A 23162-nucleotide genomic window follows, 5' to 3' on the forward strand; every position below is an offset into this window, starting at 1 on the left:
ATAAAAGAAACAGTCGGTTGTATCTCGACGATGAATGAGTGACGAAACGTCAAAAATTGAGTTTGGGAACTAGTGGTTGATGGTCAGCAAAGATACGAAAACTGAGATATTGTGGTATGAACGTACTGAGAAATAACTGTTAATGTTGTTTGACTCTTGTAATGAAAATTCTCGCGATGTCTCAGTAGGATAAAATGCCGAATACCGAATTGGTGTCTTGGTCAAGCGACGCCTTGTAACGTCAGAAGCGAGACAACAGCGGTGCTGGAGTAAGCCACAATGCAACGTCCGAGCGTGATGCAGATGACGATCAACCGAGTGAGGGGAAATGCAAAGAACGAGGTAGGTTTCGGCAGTTCTTGAAAAGAATAAATAGCTTTTTCTTTCGTGTCTTGTCGATGTGTTGGTCGAGTTATATCGATCGATAATGTATCCGCAATATGAGAAGGATTGCTACGAGAGAAAGAAAGTAAAAGATCTGTTGCTTCAGAATCAGAATTGGACATGCTAAGTATTGAATAGTGACGATGATAAAAAAGGAAGGGAGAGGTGGGATATTAATATAGAAGCACAAGAGAGAAGTACGTGATACGGCTTACACCGACTGATATTGGTCATATTCAAATAAGGCGGATGGACGGACAACTTTAATTACTCCTTTCTCAATGCCCTTTCAAACGTCACCAATACAAAATAAGAAAAAGGAAATAAAACAAAAAAAGTGTAGAGTCAAAAACATGTCGTGTTCCCGAAACGGATTTGCAGCGATCTTGGCGCACCTCCATCGATATCTTGAGCTTCTAGCTTAGTACCTTAGTACTTAGTCTGTTAAACTACTTGTAGGCTTGACCACGTACCTCCCGAGTGGAAATTGCAAATGCCAGTACCATCATCGTTTTTCTGCAGTAAACTAGCCAATCTACTTCCCCAGTTAAGTTACTTACCCCTTGGCTTTTGCGGCAATAAGCTTTCCACACAACAGACTTTTGCCACTGAAGGTTGGGACTAGTTAGTGGGAGAGCCTTGAAGCCGTTCAGCTTCACTGCCACTGCCACTGCCACTGCCACCGCCAATGCCATAGGGCGATCCATAATCCAAATGTCTTAACAAGTTCTAGACCTCCAGCTTCGGGCTGAGGAATTCTTCTCTCGGTTGTTCCAGACTTAGTTCTAGAAACACTTCGGAGCTTCCGTATTATTTCCTTGCTTCTGCCGCTGACTTCATAACAAAATCACCACTTGTCATCAAATCATTTATTTGTAATTCTGACAAGGTGGTAAAATCATCAAGATGTGTGTATCGAGTTGGAGAAAACAAGCCAGAGGCAATTATGAGGAGGCTTGGCTGTCCAAGTTATCGGTATCCCGCTCTTCAGCGCCGCCCTCCCGAAAGACTGACGCCTTTTGAAGCGCAACAAGACACTAAAAAGTGATCATCCATCAACCCAACACGTATGGCGATCCTGCTTCTTCAGTCATGGCAAGCTTCTCTTGGCAAGTAACAAGATTCTACCATCTCCTCGGGTTCTTCAACGCTGCACGACGTTTCATGGCAACAGCCTTTCGCGGCTCGCCCTTTTCCCCAGACTGGGTAGGGAGTTTCATAAAAGACATGGAATTGCTGCTTTTTTGGTTCGAGATCGTCACTGCTGTTGTAAGCTTATCATCGATACTGTACCTATCAACATTCCTAGTTCACCAACTACTGATGTTGCAAAGATCCATTGACCAACTGTTAGCATACTAAAAGTAGCTTCACTACTATGACAGCTAACCCGCGGTGCCTGACATGACATGACAAGCTACTACTGCAAGCTAACATTAGTCAAGTCAAGTCGGGCAGTACTAACAAGCCCAAACCCCGAGACTTGTTAAATCCGTCATCAACACTGGAATTCTCGAGACATCCACCGGGATCTTGATGAAACCCGCTCGTCATAGTTTTGCTGCTAACTGTCCACACGGCGTCACCTCAGGCACGAAACAAACGTTCTACGGGCGTAGTCGAAGCTTCTCCCACTCTTCTCCCACCAGTTTTTATGCTTCTGGGCTGAGAGTCCGTCGGTTTCATTAAGAGACATTGCTTATATCTGGTTATGCCGTACCTGGAACTCTCTTGTGCCCAATGCTAGTGGAGAATTAGTGAGTAACAGAGTAGACGTCTGAGGTCTAGCGGTCCATCATGACGGGACTCTTCAAGACTTGACCGGCAGGTTTGCTCCTTTTGGAAGGAATTAGCAGAATGAGACCAGGGCGTCGACATTAGGACTGACAAGGCATGCTCAAGTAGGACTCCAAGTGTTGAGTGCTCCTCAGGCACTCAAGGCATAAGGGATGAAATCAGTCAGTTAGTCACACAACTGGGTAGGTTGCTTTGACGAGACATGGCAAGGCAGTGTCTCTACAGGTCAAAACACTGCACATTATCTTTACCTAGGCTGTCGGCCTTAGAACGAAAGACACTCGCAATAAACAACTGCCTCTATTAGTGATGCCCTTAGCTATCTAGGCTATACTCTTAGGTTAGTATTTATTTTGCACCCTAGAGCTTAGGCAGGAGGCAATCTTCTAGACATCGGCAATATGATTGCCTCTACGATGCCCTTAACTTTTGAGATCATACTGTTAGGTTAGTGTTTATCTGTGTACTTTAACTCGTACGTAAGAGTCAACATTCTAAGTATGTATCAATCAATACGCTTTATTGTAGTACAGTAATTTTCTTCTTCCTGAACTCTCCATCACCAGGCTAGGCTCCTGTGTTCTCTTCTTCAAGGGCTGCTATCCGTCTCAGAAGAATCCGATGAAGTTGCCTCGTATCGACCCACTCACCCTCTCCAATGTCTTCTATCTCCACAAGACTTCGGCTTAGTGCCAAGGCTCCCTCCAGGGCGTTGTCAACCCCTACCTGCGCGCCGGCCATTCTTTCGTCTTGGTAGTCTTCAGGGATATCAACCTGTTCTTGAGACTGGACCAGGTGCGAATTGTTATGGCAAGCAGGCTCGTGTTGGACGCGAGGTCGCAGACTCTTCGCTAGTCTCCTTTCCAACTTCTTATTATAATTGTCGCACATTCTAGCGTATTCTTCGTGTAGAGACTTGTTATCTAGTGTTGCCAATTTCCATGAGACGTTAAACATGCAATTGTAGCAATTTTGAGCAGAGACGAAGCTGTCTTTTTCGCAACCCTGTTTGCGGGCGAAGGTCTTCAAGACGCTGTTGCATACGTGGCAGCGGTGGTGGTGGAAGCGCGTGGGTAGGCCTGACTTCTTTCCGGCCCCATTGGGGTGCAAGTACCAGGGATACTCTCTTTCTGGTTGATGAGGCATGTTGAAAGATGAATGCGGATATGTTAATCTGTAGAGTGCTGAAAGCGAGTCACAATGTTGATATATAATGGATGTGAGTGGTAAGTTATGAGGAAGAAAGAAATTTAGGTGGCCACGGATGTCAAGGGGAGAAGTGTTTAATGAGGAAAGAAGATCTCATCGAGCCAAAGGGTGCCTGCCTCAACCATTACTTTTAGATGGCTGTCTCATTAGTATATACCTTAGTAGGTAAATAACCACTCAGGTATCATAGGAGACGAAGTGGACGGGTTCATCAATATAAGAAACTCACGTTGACGGATGAGTACGGTCCGAGTTCTAGTCCAGTAACTATCTGGTTCAACAACACACACTGGCGACACACTATCTAAATCCTCAACAATCACTGTACAGCCATATAAGGTGTCACCTCCCGTTAGCACTTTCCTAACTTGAGAACGGCGGGGGAAGTTGGGTGCGGTATCGTTGAGAATAACCTTTCCAGGAAAGGCCCAAGGAACCCTTCAACTCGAATCAAGATCCAGCTGCTGCTCGTCAAAGGGACTACAAAAATAAAAATAATGTCAATCTTGCACATCTTATCCACATGGCTACCTACTTCTCAGGCATCCAAGACAGTGTAGTGGGACTATCATGTAGGTAGCCAACGTTCTTATCCCAGGTTTACAAGGCCGCTGGTGGAATGACCGCCAAATCACAGTTTATGCGCTTCTTTCAGACAATTCACTTCGAATGCAAGGGCACCTTATTAAAAACTCGTGGAATCCCACGGCTGTAAAAGGCTAACAATATGTTACGGTGGTAATACAATGCAACTAAACCCCCAACTCCATTTCTCCAATCCCCCGTCCGAAGATACATTCCCCTTTCCTCAAGTCATGCATGCAATGATGAGAAATAGTCCGGAAGTTGAAGCCGGACTCAAAGAAATAGTAGATGAAAGCATAACCCGCCAAAGTAGACGGCGAATAAGCCCCATGTGCACGGCACGCAACACACATGCAGATATAATGAAACCACTTGCACGACACAATCGATTTCATCCAAGAACGCACAGGTCTGGCTGGAAAAGAGTATAAGTACGATCGGGCTCACGTCCAGCAAGACACTACTGTCTAGTTTGGGCCGATGTAACTTTCAAGGAATTAAAGTGACCAATTCACAACTCAGCCGCATCACGACAGGTTGTAGGTTTCAGGATGAACGCCAGACCCATGGATGAACAGGCATCAAAGATCGCACATGTCATCACTGCGTTAGTCGTGAGCCGTCAAACCACAAGCACCATGATTGCGAGAAAGTCCACGAGTGCAGACTGTGTTCGAGAAGCATTCAGCACCGAGTCGAGATAGCGCCTAGATAAAATCGGGTAACGGCGAAGCAGTACGGTCATGGACGTTGCACTTGCTATGCATCCCAGTATTAATGTCGTCAAAGACGGTCGAGTCAAATGATATACGTCATCAAAGAAGTTGAGTCCAAGTAGTTCTCAGGAAACGGAAACGAAAACGTATGATGTACAGTCGTGGGTCGTATCAACAGGCCATGGGGTGTCAAGAGTGTCAAAGGCATTGGCATGGTGTCAATCGAACCACAGATAGTGCTCTCACTCCGCGGCAATTGCGAAGAAGAGCTCGATCAAGGTCACCCAAGCACGCGCGAGCAGACAAGAGAGACATCACTATGCCCCTGGTGCAGGAGCGCCGGCAGGGGGGGCACCTTGGCCACCTTGCTGTTGCTGGAACACCAAAGACTGGTACCACAACGCAACGTAGTTTTGGTAGCCACCGTCTGTTTCAATTAGTGTCGGCCGAGACCAAAGGGACTTCATCAAAGACTTACACTGGGCATATGGATCTGATCCATCGGCTGGAGCCTGTTGAGGAGGCTGGTTAGTAGGGGCACTGGGTGTTTGCTGTTGAGAGTAGCTGGGCCTGTCAAGATCCTGGTGTCCACGGCCACCGCCACCTCCTCGTGGGCCACTCCCTTTCTGTCGCTACAAATATTAGGTGCTGAACAAAAGACACATGATAGGATAGAACTTACCACTGCATCCACCTTTTCATCGATGGCCTGCTTGGCTCGGGCAATGCTATCGCGAGAGCCGATCAAGGCAATCTCCCTTTGAGTCTCACCAGGTCCAGAAGATTGGGCGACATTAATCTTGCATCCGGTAGTGTTCTGCATCTCACGGATTGTCTCGCCTCCTTTTCCAATGATCATACCTACCGCGTCCGAAGGCACATAGACAGCATCGTTAATCTTATCAGGGCCACCCGAACCACCCATATCCCTTTGCTGAGGGCCATCATGACGAGCAGGAGGCGCGGATCCTCCACCGCCAAGTCTCTTGACAGGCGGGGGCGCATCGCCTCGACTATCACTGTCAACGATTTCCATAATGAAATCCTTAGCACGGGCAGCAGCCTCGCGGGTACCAATGAGGTTGACAGGTCGTAATCCATTCACGCTCTTGGATTCACCAACGATATTGATGTGACAACCGGAGCGCTCTTGAAGATCACGAATGGTTTCTCCACCACGTCCAATGATCAAACCAACTGTCCTATCAGGGACCATAATTTGCATGTGGTCTTCTCCTTCACGTAGAGCGGTTGCGCCGCCCTTGTTAGGATCACGAGGCTTCTCCGGACGGTTCAGGGCGCCCATGCCGCTATCCTCTATGATACGGTTGATCGCATCCTTCACTTCACCGCGGCGGTGTCTTGGCCCGGAGATTTTGCACTGTCTATAAGGACCCGGTCCACCATCAGTCGGGGCCAAGAATTGAACACGGCAGTTAGAGTCTGCCTCTATGCGACGGAGATTCTCTCCTTGTCTGCCAATAATGAGACCTACTAGGCTCGACTCAATTTGAATAGTTTCTGAATTATCATCTCCCCCTCTCAACGGGGACCTCTCCCGTCCGTTTCCTTCTCGGGGGGAGAAGTTGCGGCCACGAGGACCGGGCGAGTAAGAACGATCCCGGTCATAGCCTCGACCAGGTGCGCTACGGTCACCACCGCGTCGTTCATCTCTGTAGGGGTTCACACCGTCACGAAACTCATCGCGAGCAGGAGATCGCGATCGTGAGCGGTTGTATCCTCGATCGGGTCCTCGGTTCTCGGAGGCATAAACCAATGGACGATCATAAGATGTTACTCCTTTCTCAGCGGCGTAAGCCTTGGCCTGGGCGATCGCATCGGTAATACTCAATGTGCCTGAGTTAACAGGCCGAATTGAGCTTAGGTCGAGGTTTCCGCTAGAAGATGGTGCAGGAAGGCCATTGTAACCAGGTGCACCATAGCCGCCGGGGTTCATAGGCGGTTGCTGGTATGCGGCCGTGGGCTGCGTAGACGCGGGCGGGGGAGGGTATGCCTGACTAGGGGCACCAGGTGGTGTTTGGGTAGGAGTTCCTGTCGGGGGCCGCTGGGATGCTACAGACAAGTCAGTAAGCGCGAACGGCCTGAAATCTGTCAGTTCCTTCAACTTACCGAGCGCAGCCAGAATGCTCTGGATATCAGGGCGAGAGTCCGTCATGTTGCAAGTGGTGGGTTACAACAAGAACCAACACAAGAGAAAAAACTAGTTTTTGTCGTGGGGGTATGCCAGAAAATGGTGGACTTGATGATTCAAGAAAAAATAAAGTCTAGCTTAGAAGATGGCAATTCGTACCAAAGGTGACGGATAAGATAAGATTTTCTGACGTAGGTTTCGCGATTACTCGACGGATCTGCCGGTCAAGTTTCGAGGTCCAAATGGAAATCAAGAATTTGCGATGACAAGACCAATACAGACGAAGAAAGAAAGGATATTGACAGATCGCCAATAAATGTCTCGGGTCGCGTAAGAAGGCTGATGCGCTCGCGACGATAGTGAGATAGAGAGTCTCTGGCCACGAAAGGGGTAATGTCTCGAAAGCGCAGATGAGATTGAAGAGGGAGGAATCTGATTTGGAAGAATCAGTGGAGGTTCATAGAAATGAAAGACGACCCGAGCGCGAAGGTACAGTGCCTTCAGTACCTGCAGTGTAGCGTGACTAAAGGCTAAGCCACATCGGGAACTTGAGTGACAATCCTCCACTAAATATCTACATACATCACAGAAAACCCTGAGCGAATTTGAATCTCCATTTGCGATGCAAAACTTTATGCTGGAATTTATCGAATTTGTGCCTGATCTTGACCTGCAGTTTTCCCTATAAACTCACTCTAGGTTCTGTGTGAACCTAATAGAAGGGCTAGATCTTTTCTGTCTATTGTGAGTCAGACTTGTCTTCTTTTGTATTATAACAAAGTAATAAAGCTGTAAACCACACCCTAAACCTACCTGCATCTCGATCAATTCAACTCACAATCCTCCCATTTAATGAGTTCTCTTTTGGGAGGGATACAGACATACATTAGACTAGTCCTACAATAGCAAGCTTACAGCAACATTTGCCGCTGCTCCACTGCGGGGAATTTCTACTACGGAATCGACAGCTGAGTCGGGTCGGGTCGGGCACGGAGAATCTAGTCACCGTTATCGTCCAAGACTTTTCCTTATCGCTGAAAAAAAGTTCTCGATTCGAGACGCTGCTAAGACGATAGGTTATTCAGGATACCTACCTCAAGCGCAAAACAAAATGGATTTCGCCGGCAACAAGAAGCGCAAGTTTAAGGACGCCAATGGTGTCAAGCCTTCAAAAGGAAAGAAGTCTTCTTCTATTCCCGACAAAAAGTCAAAGAAAGTCAAGCGCGCCGAACCCGAGCCCCGCGATGAGCCCGAAGACGATTCTTCCGACGAGGAAGAGGAGGCTCTGAAGGAGGTCGAGGACGAGAGCGACGAAGCCGATGAGGATGCCGAGGGCTCAAAGTCTGAGGACGAGGAGAATGAGGAGGAGGACAAGGCCGAGGACAACACAGATCTGCCTGACGGTGGAAAGCTCACATTACCCCCGGTTGCTGGTGCTGAGGCGCAATCATTCGAGGAGCTCAACCTTTCCGAGAAGACCATGAAGGCTATCAAAGAGATGAAGTTCACCAAGATGACTGAGATCCAGAGGAGAGGTATCCCTCCTTCTCTGGCTGGTCGCGATGTTCTTGGTGCTGCCAAGACTGGTTCCGGAAAGACTTTGGCCTTTTTGATTCCTGTTATTGAGATGTTGAGCTCTCTTCGATTCAAGCCTCGCAACGGTACCGGTGTCATTGTTGTTTCTCCCACACGTGAGCTGGCTCTTCAGATCTTTGGCGTTGCCCGTGAGCTCATGGCACACCATTCTCAAACATACGGTATCGTCATTGGAGGCGCAAACCGTCGCGCTGAGGCCGAAAAGCTCGCCAAGGGTGTTAACCTGCTTATCGCTACCCCTGGTCGACTTCTCGATCATCTTCAAAACACGCCCTTCGTTTTCAAGAACCTCAAGTCTCTGGTTATTGACGAGGCCGACCGAATTCTCGAGATTGGTTTCGAAGATGAAATGCGACAGATCATCAAGGTTCTTCCTAAGGATGACCGACAGACTATGCTCTTCTCCGCCACTCAAACAACCAAGGTCGAGGATCTTGCTCGTATCTCACTGCGACCTGGTCCCCTATACATCAACGTCGACGAGGAGAAGCAGTACAGTACCGTGGAGGGTCTCGAGCAAGGCTACGTTCTTTGCGAAGCCGACAAGCGATTCCTTCTACTCTTCTCTTTTCTCAAGCGCAACCTTAAGAAGAAGATCATTGTCTTCTTCAGTAGTTGCGCTTGTGTGAAATACCATGCCGAGCTCCTCAACTACATCGACCTTCCTGTCCTTGACCTCCACGGCAAGCAGAAGCAGCAGAAGCGAACCAACACCTTCTTCGAATTCTGTAACGCTAAGCAGGGTACCCTGATCTGCACTGATGTTGCCGCTCGTGGTCTTGATGTACGTATTATTCCCGAATTACTGCACAAACACTTTACTAACTTGAGATAGATTCCTTCTGTTGACTGGATTGTCCAGTTCGACCCTCCGGATGACCCTCGCGACTACATTCACCGTGTCGGTCGAACCGCCCGAGGCAGCAACAACAAGGGCCGATCCCTCATGTTCCTTCAGCCCAACGAGGTCGGCTTCTTGTCGCATCTCAAGGCTGCTCGTGTTCCCGTCACCGAGTTTGAATTTCCCGCCAACAAAATCACCAACGTTCAGTCTCAACTCGAGAAGCTCATCACCCAGAACTACTACTTGAACAAGAGCGCCAAGGATGGTTACCGCAGCTACCTGCACGCTTACGCTTCGCACTCGCTGCGCAGCGTCTTTGACATTAACAAGTTGGATCTTGCCAAGGTCGCTAAGAGCTTCGGTTTCTCAGTGCCTCCTCGTGTTGATATCACTCTCGGCGCCAGTATGAGCAGAGACAAGAAGCAGCAAGGCCGTAGGGCATACGGCAGCCAGCCACGACAAAACCAGGGTAACAAGTTCTCCAGGTAAATGGCCTGAGCACCTAATGGGAAAGGTAAAATGTGGTGGGCAGTGAAATTGGCTGCCGGTGTATACGGAAGGCTTCAAGCACGGCGTTAGGTTTTGCAAAATGTAATGAATGTACCCAGCTACGGCAGGATCATAGACAGACCTTTTCGTTTCAATTGCTTCATTCAAGTGAAGGCGTGTCTAATTTCGTGTGAAACATTTGATACCTATCATTTATTGAGGGTGAGTTATGTCTAACACCATAAAGTTCTGGTTGAGCCTAAGAGTTGTTACTAGTAAGCCCTTTCTCATTTCCACTTTTTGGTCGTTCCTTCGCCTGCATTGCTAGAGGTTGCCCATCAGCAACCAAACCTGTCGCCAGGGATGACTGAATGGCATTAAATCGATACCTTAGTAAACAAATAAGGTTGACGGTTTTATTGAAGTGCAGGTACCCGTCGGTCCATTGATTCGAAAGATCGACAGTGTCAGATGCGTTTTAGCCGAATCTGTGACTTGATGCGCAGTTCAACATGGTTTGATCGACCAACAATCATCGAGCCACTTGAAGAAATCGAGCGACTGCCCAAATCGAGTTTCAGACCACACACAGCATCAACTTCCTCATATGATTTAGCCTAGAACTGTCTCAGTAAAAGCAGAGCTCGTATCCAAACCGGAGGTCTCGGCATGCTTCCCAAGTGCAACATCTACCACACCCTTGAGTGTTCAACCATTGGCCGAAGCCGCGTCACGAGCTTCACTCCCTTCTTCCCGTTGGGGCCATAGTCCGCGTCATGCCCTTTTTGGCCCTTGAAGGTCAATTGATTCTTTCTATTTGCTTGGAAAACTTAACTTTTACATTGTCTTTGTTTTTACTATCAAAAGACTCTGCATTGTACATCTTTGAGTAAGAGGCTGATCGAGCAACTTGAAGTACATCCCGCTTGAACCGGGCATAGAGCCGAGAGACGTACCACTACCATCACCGATTTACAATAATCCCCGCGCATCAAATCAGGAACTGTCTTTTCGTCCATCCCATCCCTTCAAAACTTAAAAAAAAAAAAAGTCAGAAGCTTCATAGCATTGTACCCGACTGGTAATTCCATTCATCCATCGGCGTCCAACCAAACCAATCTCTACGAGCTTCAACAACCCCCCATTCATCGATACTCTCAAACTCAAAACCACTACCACAAGTCATAATGTGTACCAAAACATCAATCGAGCACCGCTGCGGACATCGCGTCCTGCGCGGCAACACAAGATGTTACCGAGAGGACTGTGCTGGGAGAAAGGAAGATATCACCAAGGTCGACGACGACTGCGCTCAGTGTGAAAACAAGCCCAGCCGATTCAGATCTTCGCGGTGGTGCTCAGTCGGATGCTGCGTTTGCCAGTGATGGAATAATTTACATGGGAAAATGAAGGGAGGGTACGGGAATGATTCGATTCGGTCGGAGTAACACGGGTTTGAATTTGGGAATACGGAGTTGGAGGGAGGGCTTTTTTCTGTGGCAACGAGTTACCTGGAGTTTACCGGCCTCTCAATTTATAGGTACTTAGTTATGAGTTGAACGATTCCAATTCACTCGTCAGGAATTGTTTCTTGTCTGGAATCAAACCAGTCTCTTTGGTGTATGTGTTTCGATGTGGGTAGATGACAATCTGCACAAGATCTGAGACATGTGATGATGTGACAGGAACTCCTTGTAAAAGAGGCCAACTGATCGACAACCACGAGTAAACAAAAGAAAGCAGTTCGTTGGTGAGGGGAAAGGAACTGGCTTCTGGCTTGAAATGCGACTCAATTGGATTGGATGAATGTCAATTAAGAGTTGCCCTGGGCTTGGGTCAAATGCGTAATTGGACCTTTAGCTAACCCCCAACCCCGCTGTTGACGGGTTGGAAGGCCGGGTATTTGGGTGTGATGGATTGATTGACAGGGGTCCAGGGGTTTGTGTCCCTAGGTCTTCTCCAGCTTCCAAGTTCAGACCTCACGAGACTTTTTCTCCTCTTTGACCAGGCCAGGGCTTCCAATCCTTCCAGTTATGTAGCGGTTCAACTGTCCAACAGGCCTCGAAGCAAACCTACCTATAGAGGCTGGGAATAGGATTGAACCCCTGGAGGGAATCTGTAAACGCCTCCAGTTAGTACCTTCAATGTTATAGGTGGCAGTCAAGCTGCAACCATCCACCAGTCCAGTTCCATCGCTCACTGCACCTCATCCAACTTGACATTACAAGAGACGAAATAGTTTGGACATTTTACACCAAGGCTATTGATTTTCCATACCCTACTTAAACTTATTCAACTTGATACCTGGGTAGTAGGCAGTTTCTCCTACCCAGCCCACTAATTAACCCAGCACAGCGGGTAGCCAGTAGTGGTCGGGCCCTCCACTTTCCATACTCCCCATCCCGCATTCCGCAATCATCACCACTTACCCGAACCCCGACAGGACCTACCAACTTTCACTACCGTTGCCTCAGTACGCACAACATCACATAGAGACACTGAGCCAGCTGTACCCGTACCTGTCAATCTCAATACACGGCCTGCTTTTGTCTTCCCGTGGCCGTCATTTCCTGTACCTTCCCGTCATTTGTACTACGTCTCTTCCCGTCAGCGGCGCATGCTTGACCTGACCTTGGACATTTACTCTCTCACATTACACCATGGCCAAGAAGGCGCGCCAAAGAATCAGCTATGGTAAGATGAAATATCAATGCTTCGTTTCGAAACTCTGAACAGGCTGCTGATGCTATAATAGTCCTCGAAAACGCCAAATCCTCCGAAGGTGGCCATCGTCTAGGTGTGAATGGCCTCGCCGTCGATAATGATAATGCAATTCTGTAAGCAAGCTTCCTCATATCAGCCCTTGTGCTATTTGTTTGTCCAGCACTAACGTAAACTCGCCATAGATACTCAGGTGGACGAGATGGCATTGTATGCGCTTGGGACTTGAACCTCGATCTCAAAAACCGTAGCGACGTTACCGATTCGACGCCTACATCCGAAGACAAGAAGCCCAAGTCCACGACCAAGTTCCGCGCTCAAACCCATGCCCACATGCATTGGATCAACGACATTGCCCTTGCGCAGAATAACACAGCCCTCGTCTCTGGCTCATCCGACCTTACAGTGAAAGTCTGGCGACCACATTCCGAAGAGGATAATACCCGCGTTGAGACAATAGGCGAGCATGCCGATTATGTCAAATGTGTTACGACCCCGCCACCGGATATGGGCGCAAACTGGGTCGCTTCGGGCGGCCTGGACCGCAAGATCTGCCTGTGGGATCTCAATGGCGCCGGTAAAACACTCGAGATCGATGTTCAAGGCGAGGAAATTGCTGAGAAGGGTTCTGTATATGCCTTGCGTGTCGGGCGCAACATCATGGCGAGTGGTGGTCCAGAAAAGACTGTGCGGTTATATGATCCTCGAACTGGCGACAAGGTCTCTAAACTTGTTGGTCATGTTGACAATATTCGCGCCATTCTTATTGATGATGCTGGTGACACAATTCTTAGTGCCAGTGCCGACAAGACGGTCAAGATGTGGAGCATCAAGAACGGCCGTTGCATGTACACCTTTACAATGCACGATGAGAGTGTCTGGTCGCTCTTCTCGGATGACCCGACACTCGGTGTTTTCTACAGTTCTGATCGCTCCGGTCTGGTGGCTAAGACAGATGTGCGGGGCAGCCTGGAAGACATGGACGATGGTCTTAGCCTTGCTGTCGCACATGAACACATTGGAGTGGGCAAGGTTGTTGCCTCCGGTGGTCATATTTGGACAGCAACCAACAGGTCCTCGATCAACCGATGGGAGGATGTTGATACCGATACCAATATCAAGCTTCCCGAGTCAGTTCGACACCATAGAGCTACATCAAACGCCTCCAATAGACCCCGCGAATCTTCCCCTCCAGCGGTTAACGGAACTGCTAAGAAAGAGATCCCCGCCGAGTCTATCTTGCGCATTTCTGCAGCTGCGTCCTTCCCTGCACGATCTGGTCTGGACCCCGATTCCACCACCATTACAGATGCTGCGACACGCAAAGGATCGGAAGCTATCATCGATTCAGGAGAGTCCGATATTAAGCCAATTCACGCAGTAGCCGAAGAAACGATTGAGGGTCAATTTGGATTGCTCAAACATAGACTACTCAATGATAGGAGGCGTGTGTTAACTTCGGACACTGCTGGCGATGTGTTGTTATGGGATTTGATCAAGGTCCGTCGCTTTTGCCATGTTGTGGCGAATACAGCTAACATTTCCAGTGCAAACCTATAAAAAGCTTCGGTAAACAACATTTAGAGGATGTGGAACATCTCGTCAACACTATTGAAGCTGTAGCTCCATGGTGTTCTATCGATCTCAGTTCAGGAAACCTCACTGTGGTGCTGGAGCCCTTCAACTGTTTCGATGCCGAGGTGTATGCAGACGAGCTCGAATTACCAGAAGCCGTGGAATTCCGGGAAGATCAGAGGAGTAAGTACGACTGCTGATAAAAATGAATACAACTGACTCCCTTTAGTCAGTCTTGGAAAATGGATCCTTCGGTATCTCTTTGCCAATCTCATCGATGAAGAAATCAGGAGAGATGAGACGCATCGTCATAAGCTTAATGAAGGCATTGAAACAAGACAGGGTACCTCTGGAGGAACTGCTGATGCCCCCCCTTTGTCGATTTCGTTACCAAAGTACGTCGTTCCAGACTGGGATAACGCAGACCAAGTCACTCCGAAACCCAACCTCTACCCCAATACTCCGGGATTGGGCATTGGTTTGGCGACACCTGGCCCTAGTATCATGTCAGGTCCCAACAGCTTGCCTGATGTACCCGAAAACGCTGCAACGAGCCCGATGACTCCTATAGAGAAGAGGACGTCGCATGTCAGCCGTCCTTCAACAGAAAGAGAGGACTACTTTACCAGCCCCTTACAACTTCTTGAGTCAGCAGTTAAGGCAGCTAGTATGGTGTCGACACCAACACAGGATAACGCAGATTCGAAAAAGTCTATAGATGGTGACAAAGAGAAAGAGAAGGATAAGGACAAGGACAAGGCCGACAACGCAAAATCACCAAGCACACCATTTGGCAAGAAGAAGTTCCGCATGACATTTGGTACTAAGAAGCTCTCACGGTCAGCTTCTCAAGCCACAACGGAGAAGCCTGCTATTGTCGAGGAAAAGGCTGAAGAGTCTGAGTCGTCATCTGTCCATGAGAAGGAAAAGGAGGTTGATGACAGCTTCTTTGGTGTCATTCAAAAGATCCACCAGGAGTACGATAGACAACTGACCGAGAACCCCGATAAGCCAGTCGAGACTCGAGTGGTTCCCAGTCTGCCCAACGACACACCCGTTCTAAAACTTCCGCCTGGAACCAAAGTCGTGATCCAGGAGGAGACTTCGGGTGGAAGTGCCAACTTATATCAAGGTACTGTCGAGGATGTTGGTAAGGATGCAGATCTTATTGAGCAGAAAGCACCCATGTGGTTGGGTGATGTTCTGCTTCAGAATATTCTGCCTTTCAAGGAGCCGGTCAAGGTCTCGTTCGTCTTGTACCCAGTGGACGACAGCCTCCCAGCCATTGCTTCGGCAGATGGAAACAACAGGCTCAACGCCAATCGCATGTTGCGAGTCAGAAAGATCCTCTCCTACGTTGCTGAACGTATCGAGCCTCCACTTGAGGAGCCCGAGGAGAACCCCATGAGGCCAGAAGAATATTTGGAACTATACTGCAACGACCAGGTAAGCACCCCGTTTCCACTCTTTCTATAGCATTTTTATTTGCTGACTCTTGTTTAGCTGCTCTCTCCCGTTACAACACTGGCCACTCTCCGTACTCACCTCTGGAAGGGAGGTAATGACATCGTCCTTCACTACAAGGCCAATGGCAAAAAGGAAATCCGACCATTCCCTCCTCCCCCAGAACCCAAGCCAGCTGAGTCTGAAGAGACTCAAGAAACCTCTGGCACAGAAGAGGCAACCTCAAATGGCCAGGGTCCCTCTCAGCCCCAGCCTCAAGCTGTCTGATTCTAGGCAGTCTACACTATTGCATATCAAACGCAAAGACACTCCGTCCTACCTTTCCATGTTTCATGCACTCCTTTTTATATACCAAAAGGTAGACTTTTTATCTCTAGCGAGTCCCTTTACCGTATATAGATTTGTACATAGGTTAGATGCCACCAAGGCGCATATACCATTAGCGAGAAATTAAGCCTTTATCCCTTGTGGACCGCCCATCTCTTGACGCCTTGCTCCATGCTTGATATCATACAATGCCCACCAGTTTGTTCGTTTTTTGTTACCCATATTCCCTATGCCACGCCATTCATTGTGTTGATGGCCCATTGATAACTTCCTAAGAAGATCGCACCTCCTATAGAAATCCATGTCACTCGCGGTGCCAGACCAGCGAAGAATGCCTTACTACCCTCCTCGCGCATTATTTGGCTGAATATTCTCGACACGGAGACACTCTCCTTGGACAACATGACTCTTGTCTTGAGCACGTCAAGCGGTGTGGTAAGCGCCGCAGAAAATCCACCAGCCATGCTTCCATAAAGAGCGCTCTCAGCAGCAGTGACCTCGCGACCACCACGACGGCGACGTCCCCAGGACTTCATAGCCTCCCATAGCGGGAACTGGATCACAGTGAAGGGCACCTCACGAAAGACTGTAATTCCCCATCCACGGTAAAGCTCGCGCCACATGGGAACAAACCCATGGCTCGAGTACCTGGACAGAATAGCTCGCAGCGCAGCAGCCGAGGAACCACCATGCTGTCCCGCCTGAGCACGCTGCTTGACAACCTCAGTCGGCACGCGCACAGCACAAGCAGCAATCTCACCTGCGCTAGCAGCAGCCATATGCGTAACAGGAGTTTTCCATCCCGGCGCAGAGGTATTATCCTTATCAGCCAAAAGGCCCTTCACGCTTTCATACGTGCAGAAGAAGAACGCAGCACCGGGCGCAGAACCAACAAGCGCGGAACCAATTCCACGATAGATACCGCTGAATCCTCCAGATGGAAAGAAGCCGGCTGAGGATTGGAGACGGGTCTTGAGGGTGTCGAGAGGGAAGAGGGAGAGATCGACGGTTGTGCCGGCGAGGGCGCCTGCTAGGAGGGCGGATTGGAAGGATGGCGGGTCTGCGGACATGTTGTTTCCAGGGACCGGTAACTTTTTTTTCGATTTGAGGGTTTAAGAGTGGCCAATGGGCTGGACAAGACCCAAGAGGAGGAGGAAGAGGGATATTGGGAGCTTCGGAGGTTTGAACCGATCGACCGAGACCGGCGAAATATTGATGATTTGGAGGAGCTCGAATATTTGGAGTTATCGATAAGAGGAGCTTGTTTGTTTGTTTATTTTGTATTTTCTGTTATATGGCTAAGGCTATATAAACCCCTTTTGAGGTAATATAATATACTAGAGTAATTCTAATATATATTAGGTATAAAGGCCTTTATTAGAACCTTTACTATAGGGTAATTAGCTATATAATAACTATAAGTAATTAAAGGGCCTATAATATATTAAAGGCTAATTATTCTTAAAAAAGGCCTTTAATACTTATTTTATATATTTTCTAGATTTTCTTTTTTACTCTTTTTACTTTAAAAATTTAATATTTTAATAGCTTTTATTTAATATTTTTATATCTTTATACTTTTTTTCTATTAATAAGATATTAAGAAAGTAATTTAGCTTAATTATCTAGTTAGTTTTTATAGTAATAATTTTTATTATATTAAAGATCTTTAGTAGTAGTTTACTATTAATATAATATATAATTAAGATTTTAATTATTTTATAAAGAAATAAAATACTTAAGAATAATAAACTTTAATAATAAAATAATATTATAAGGCTATAAAGTTATACTTTTTAATAAAGTTTAATAAAATTAACTCTATATTAAAGAATAAAAGCTTTATTAAAATTATAATAATATTATATACTTTCTTTTTCTTTACTTAATAAGATTATTAAAAAAAATAATATAAATTATTTTACCTTAATTATCTATATAATATATTAAGTTAACTTAGATTATAATTATAATATTAATTATATATTAAAATATATAACTTATAGTAAATAAAGCTATAAGCTTAAAAATTTAATAATAATATAATAGTATTAATAGTAATAAGAGTAGTAATACTATAAGGCTTAATATAAGTCTAAACCTTATATAAGAATATAAGCTTTAAATAAATAGTAAAATATTCTCTCTTTTTTATAATATAATAATAAAAATAAGAAAATTATTAATATTAATATTTAAAGCTAATATAATATATAAATTATTCTAATTAATTACTTATATAATAATAGCTAATTATTAATAATAGTCTATATAAATATATCTTACTAAGTAAGCTTTAATCTTATAGATAATAGCCCTAAGGCCCTAGTATATAAAAATAGTAATTAATATAATAATAAAGAAAAATTAATTATTATACTAATTAATAATAAAGAATAAGCTAAAGATCTATATTAATTAACCTTTAACTAGAGTAAGCTTAAAAATACTAAAGTTAATAGTATATATAGTAATAAGCTTAATATTATATTAGCTTAATTTAATTACTAGGTCTTAGTCTTTTTATACCTTATTAAATTAGATTATATTAACTAGGTCTTATAGAAAGAAGAGTAACTTAATACCCTATATTAAAAGCTAGATTAAGGGATTAAACTATTAATATAGGAGGGGGGGATTAATTATATATTACCTTATAATTTAATTAAAAAATAATAGCTTAATAGCTAGGTAATATATATAGTATTTTTAATATACTTATAGCTAGATTATTAAAGCCTTATATATAACTTTAATTTAATTCTAAGGTCTATATATTTTTATAATAAAGAGATTAAAATATATCTTTATAAGATAATTATTATTAATTAAAAATAATATAATATTAACTATATTTAACTATAAAATTCTATAATTCTTTAGCTTTTTTATTTTTTAAGAGGATTTATAGTAAATTTAATAAGAAATATAATAATTTAATATAATATATTATTATATTAAAAGTAAAACTAGCTTTATAAAAAGGTAAATTACTTTTTAAAATATAATAAGTTAATATATATTATAGTTTATAAAACTAAAGGTTCTTATTTAAATTATTAAAGATAAATATAAATATTCTAAGTAATAAGAAACTTTATTTAAGTTAAAGTCTATAGATAAAGAAATTTATATATATATAGTTAAGAGTTTAATATAAAGTTAAAAAGTTAAAGTAAAAGCTTTATTAAAATAATAGATAATTAAACTTAATTATATATTTAATCTCTTATTATATTATATAATTACTATAATCTCTTATAATTATAAGTATTAGTAGTTTTAATAAAGTTACTATTAATATAAGTAAAGGTAATATTAATTAATAAGTTTAAAGATATATATTAATTTAAATTAAAGAAATTATAATAAAGGAGAGAAAAAGAGTATAAAGATATATTATTAATATATATTTCTTATAGGGTTTATATTAATATTTAAGGTAAATATATATAAAAAACTTAATTACTTTTAAAAACTTAATAAATTTCTAGAAATTCTTTTTTATTACTTTATATATTATTATAAAAGGTAAAAGTATTAACTTTATCTTTTATAGTAATATTACTTTATAATAATAAAAGGGGTAATAAGGTAATTTCTTATATCTATAAAAGTAATAAATAAATATATCTTAGTAATTATAAGTCTTATAATAAGTAGTAAAGTCTTTATAGTAAGTCTTAATAATTAGTAAATAATATAAGAAGTATTAATAAGTTATTAACTCTTTTAATAGTTTAATCTTAGTCTATAGATTAAGTAGTTTATATATTAAAGGTATATTTTTTACTTATTAATTAAAGAAACTCTCTTTAGTATATTATTTTACCTTTCTATATAAAAAAGTAATTATTAGAAAAATAAAAAAAAAGAAAGTAAAAGTCTAAAGATAGCTAGTTTTAATTAGTATATTAGCTTATTTATTTCCTTTAATATTTTTATATCTAGGGCTTTATTATAGTATTATATTATATTATTAAGTAAAAGCTTAAAACTTAAGAAAGATATATTATAAGGAGTTACTTAAAGAGCCTTATAGTTTAATAATTATTAATATATTATTTAAGTATATATATACTTTATATTTTTTTCTAGAGAGTATAAAGGTATATTAAAGTTTAATAAATATATTATAGGCTTTTATATTATAGATTTTTATTTAATTAAGGCCTTTAAATCCTTAGGCTATAAGTTTTTAATTATAGTAAATAGTATAATTAAATTTAATACTATATTTAATTATAAAACTATTTAAGAAAATTATAATATTATATTTAAAGAGAAAGGTAAATTAATTATTAAAGGCTATTATAATAAAGTCTTTCTTTATTAAAACTATTAATACTTATAATTATAAGAGATTATAGTAATTATATAATATAGTAAAAAGTTAAATATATAATTAAGTTTAATTATTTATAATATTAATAAAGCTTTTACTTTAGCTTTTTAACTTTATATTAAACTCTTAATTATATATATAAATTTCTTTATTTATAAACTTTAACTTAAATAGAGTTTCCTATTTAAGCTATTATAGTTAAAATATATTAAAAAGCTATTACTTAGAATACTTATATTTATCTTTAATAATTTAAATAAGAACCTTTAATTTTATAAATTATAATATATATTAATTTATTATATTTTAAAAAGTAATTTATTTTTTTATAAGGCTAGTCTTATTTTTAATATAATAATATATTATATTAAGTTATTATATTTCTTATTAAATTTATTATAAGTCCTTTTAAAGAATAAAGAGACTAGGGAAGTATAGAATTTTATAGCTAAATATAGTTAATACTATACTATCTTTAATTAATAGTAATTATCTTATAGAGATATATTTTAGCCTTTTTATTATAAAGATATATAGACCTTAGAATTAAATTAAGGTTATATATAAGGCTTTAATAATCTAGCTATAAGTATATTAAAAATACTATATATATTACCTAGTTATTAAGCTATTATCTTTTAGCTAGATTATAAGGTAATATATAATTAATATTATAATTATAATCTAAGTTAGCTTAATATATTATATAAATAGTTAAGGTAGAATAACTTATATCTTTTTTCCTAGTAATCTTATTAAGTAAGGAAGAAGAAAGTATATAATATTATTATAATTTCAATAGGTAAGTATACTCCTATCTGCTATATATTACTTTAAATTAATACTGGCCTTATTAGAGCTTTTATTCTCTAATATAAAGTTAACTTTATTAAACCTTATTAAAAAGTATAGCCTTATAGCCTTATAATATTATTTTATTACTAAAGTTTACTATTCTTAAGTATTTTATTTCTTTATAAAATAATTAAAATCTTAGTTATATATAATAATAAAGTCTTTATTTAATAGCTAGAGAATAATTAAAAAAGCTAAAGAGAGTAATATAAAGTATTAATACTTAAGGAAAAGCTTATTTATATATTAAAACTAGGTAAAAGTATTCTTAGGCTAAAAGAGAAAAGATTTAATAGCTAATAAGTATTAATTATCTAGTTATTTTAAATATAAAGAAAAATAATATTTAATATTCTCTAGGAATAAAATAAAAAAAGGGAATTCTATTTTATAATATATTATAGTAAGGCTTATAGTTTTTTAAACTAAGATAATACTTTAAAGAGTAGCTTTATATACTTTATCTAGTTAATTAAAGAGATATTATATTTAGAATAATATTCTTTATTATAATAATCTTATATATTATATTTTTATACTATAGAGTAAAATAGATATTATATAAAACTATATTACTTTCTTAATAAATAGTAAAAAGAGGTTTTTCTTAATATTAATAATACTTTTTAAAAGATTAAAAATATATATAGTAAAGATTAACTATTTCTTAATATATATTTTAAAGCTTAGTTTCTTATTAAGCTAGATACTTAATTAATATATTAATTCCTTAAGGGTCTTTTCTATATTATTATATTAAATTAATAAGGAAAGTTTTTTATTTTATATTTAATATATAAAGTATATTACTTTTACTTTCTTTAAGTTAAAAGTAATAGTATTTTTATTTCCTTATTAAGTTAAAGTATAAATATCTTTATTAATAGCTATTATAGTTTTATCTAGGGAATTCCTTATATAGAGTATAGTAATATTATTTATATACTTAAAGTATATATATCTATTTTCTATTTAATTAAAGAAATAAATAGAAGTTATATATAGAATAAAGAGGATTAAAGAGATAAGAAAGCCTTATAAAAGTCTATAGTTAAAGAGATTATTCTTAATAATTATATTTTAAAGTTAGACCTTAGTATATCTCTAGGATATAAAGGATTTAACTTATTTAATAAGAGAAAAAAGCTATTTTTATTAATAAAAGTAAAGAATAAGTCTATTCTTTATAATTATATTAAAGATACTTTTTATATCTATAAGGATAAATATAATAACTCTTCTATAATTAAGAGTAAATTCTATATTATTAAGGGTAATAATAATAAAGTCTTAAGTAAATCTCTTAAAGAAAGTATTAAAATATTATAAATTAATTACTTATTATTATATAATAATATAAAAAAAGTATTAAATAATAAGTTATTTAAGTCTTTTTTTTATATAAAAGAGTAAAATAATTAAGTATTAAAAGCTAAAGAGAAATAAGTCTTTTTTATTAATCTTAAGGATTATAATTACTTTAATATTTTTAAATATATTAAAATAATATCTTTAAAGAAAATACTATTAAAATAACTAAATAATATATTCTTTTATATATAGCTATATTAAGTATAATAGCTTAATTATAATATTATTAAAGCTAAAGGTAATATTATTTATACTAAAGAAAGTATATTTTATATCTTTTAATATAATAATAAGATTAAAGTCTAGTTTTTTATTATTTATAGGTATTATTTAAAGATTTTAAATATTATTATCTATAGTATATTACTTTAAGATATAGCTTTAAAGATATTTTACTCTATTTTACTATAAGGTATAAACTTAGCTTTTTACCTCTAGGGAAAAAGGTTATAGTTAATTAATACTTTTAATCTAATTAGTAATCTAGAATATATTATTAAGAAAATTAATTTTCTTAGTTTATTCTTTCTAGAAAAGCCTTTTAACTTTTTTAACTATTTTTTAAAGAAATTATTATTTCTATCTAGCTTTTAAGTAATTAATTACTTAATAATATAAGATCTAATTATAATATACTTTAATATAGTCTTTAGTTTATTATAGGGATTTATAAGTAATCTTAAAGATTAATTTATTAAAGCTATTAATAGAATCTTATAAGACTTAAATTAA

At 39.9% G+C, this 23162-nt stretch overlaps 5 protein-coding genes across 5 annotated transcripts; 2 read left to right on the forward strand and 3 right to left on the reverse strand.

The window, feature by feature from the left end:
• Window positions 1–49: 49 nt before the first annotated feature.
• On the reverse strand, window positions 50–3327 carry FPOAC1_006815 (uncharacterized protein; the record flags this gene model as incomplete). The annotated part of the gene is made up of 4 exons (XM_044851289.1): window positions 50–69; window positions 127–136; window positions 2105–2127; window positions 2832–3327. The coding sequence occupies 4 exons, from the start codon at window positions 3325–3327 to the stop codon at window positions 50–52; spliced, it is 549 nt and encodes a 182-aa protein (XP_044710001.1).
• Window positions 3328–5008: 1681 nt separating this feature from the next.
• Window positions 5009–6867, reverse strand: FPOAC1_006816 (uncharacterized protein; the record flags this gene model as incomplete). Its single annotated transcript, XM_044851290.1, has 4 exons — window positions 5009–5118; window positions 5170–5323; window positions 5374–6764; window positions 6822–6867. The coding sequence occupies 4 exons, from the start codon at window positions 6865–6867 to the stop codon at window positions 5009–5011; spliced, it is 1701 nt and encodes a 566-aa protein (XP_044710002.1).
• Window positions 6868–7954: 1087 nt separating this feature from the next.
• Window positions 7955–9772, forward strand: HAS1 (ATP-dependent RNA helicase; the record flags this gene model as incomplete). The annotated part of the gene is made up of 2 exons (XM_044851291.1): window positions 7955–9223; window positions 9275–9772. The coding sequence occupies 2 exons, from the start codon at window positions 7955–7957 to the stop codon at window positions 9770–9772; spliced, it is 1767 nt and encodes a 588-aa protein (XP_044710003.1).
• Window positions 9773–12432: 2660 nt separating this feature from the next.
• Window positions 12433–15799, forward strand: FPOAC1_006818 (uncharacterized protein; the record flags this gene model as incomplete). Its single annotated transcript, XM_044851292.1, has 6 exons — window positions 12433–12466; window positions 12528–12609; window positions 12679–13993; window positions 14041–14251; window positions 14298–15514; window positions 15572–15799. The coding sequence occupies 6 exons, from the start codon at window positions 12433–12435 to the stop codon at window positions 15797–15799; spliced, it is 3087 nt and encodes a 1028-aa protein (XP_044710004.1).
• Window positions 15800–16086: 287 nt separating this feature from the next.
• Window positions 16087–16929, reverse strand: FPOAC1_006819 (uncharacterized protein; the record flags this gene model as incomplete). Its single annotated transcript, XM_044851293.1, has 1 exon — window positions 16087–16929. One exon carries the CDS (start codon window positions 16927–16929, stop codon window positions 16087–16089), a length of 843 nt encoding a protein of 280 aa, XP_044710005.1.
• Between the last annotated feature and the right edge of the window lie 6233 nt (window positions 16930–23162).

This window comes from Fusarium poae, chromosome 2 (assembly GCF_019609905.1).
Source record: "Fusarium poae strain DAOMC 252244 chromosome 2, whole genome shotgun sequence".
Taxonomy (NCBI): Eukaryota; Fungi; Ascomycota; class Sordariomycetes; order Hypocreales; family Nectriaceae; genus Fusarium; species Fusarium poae.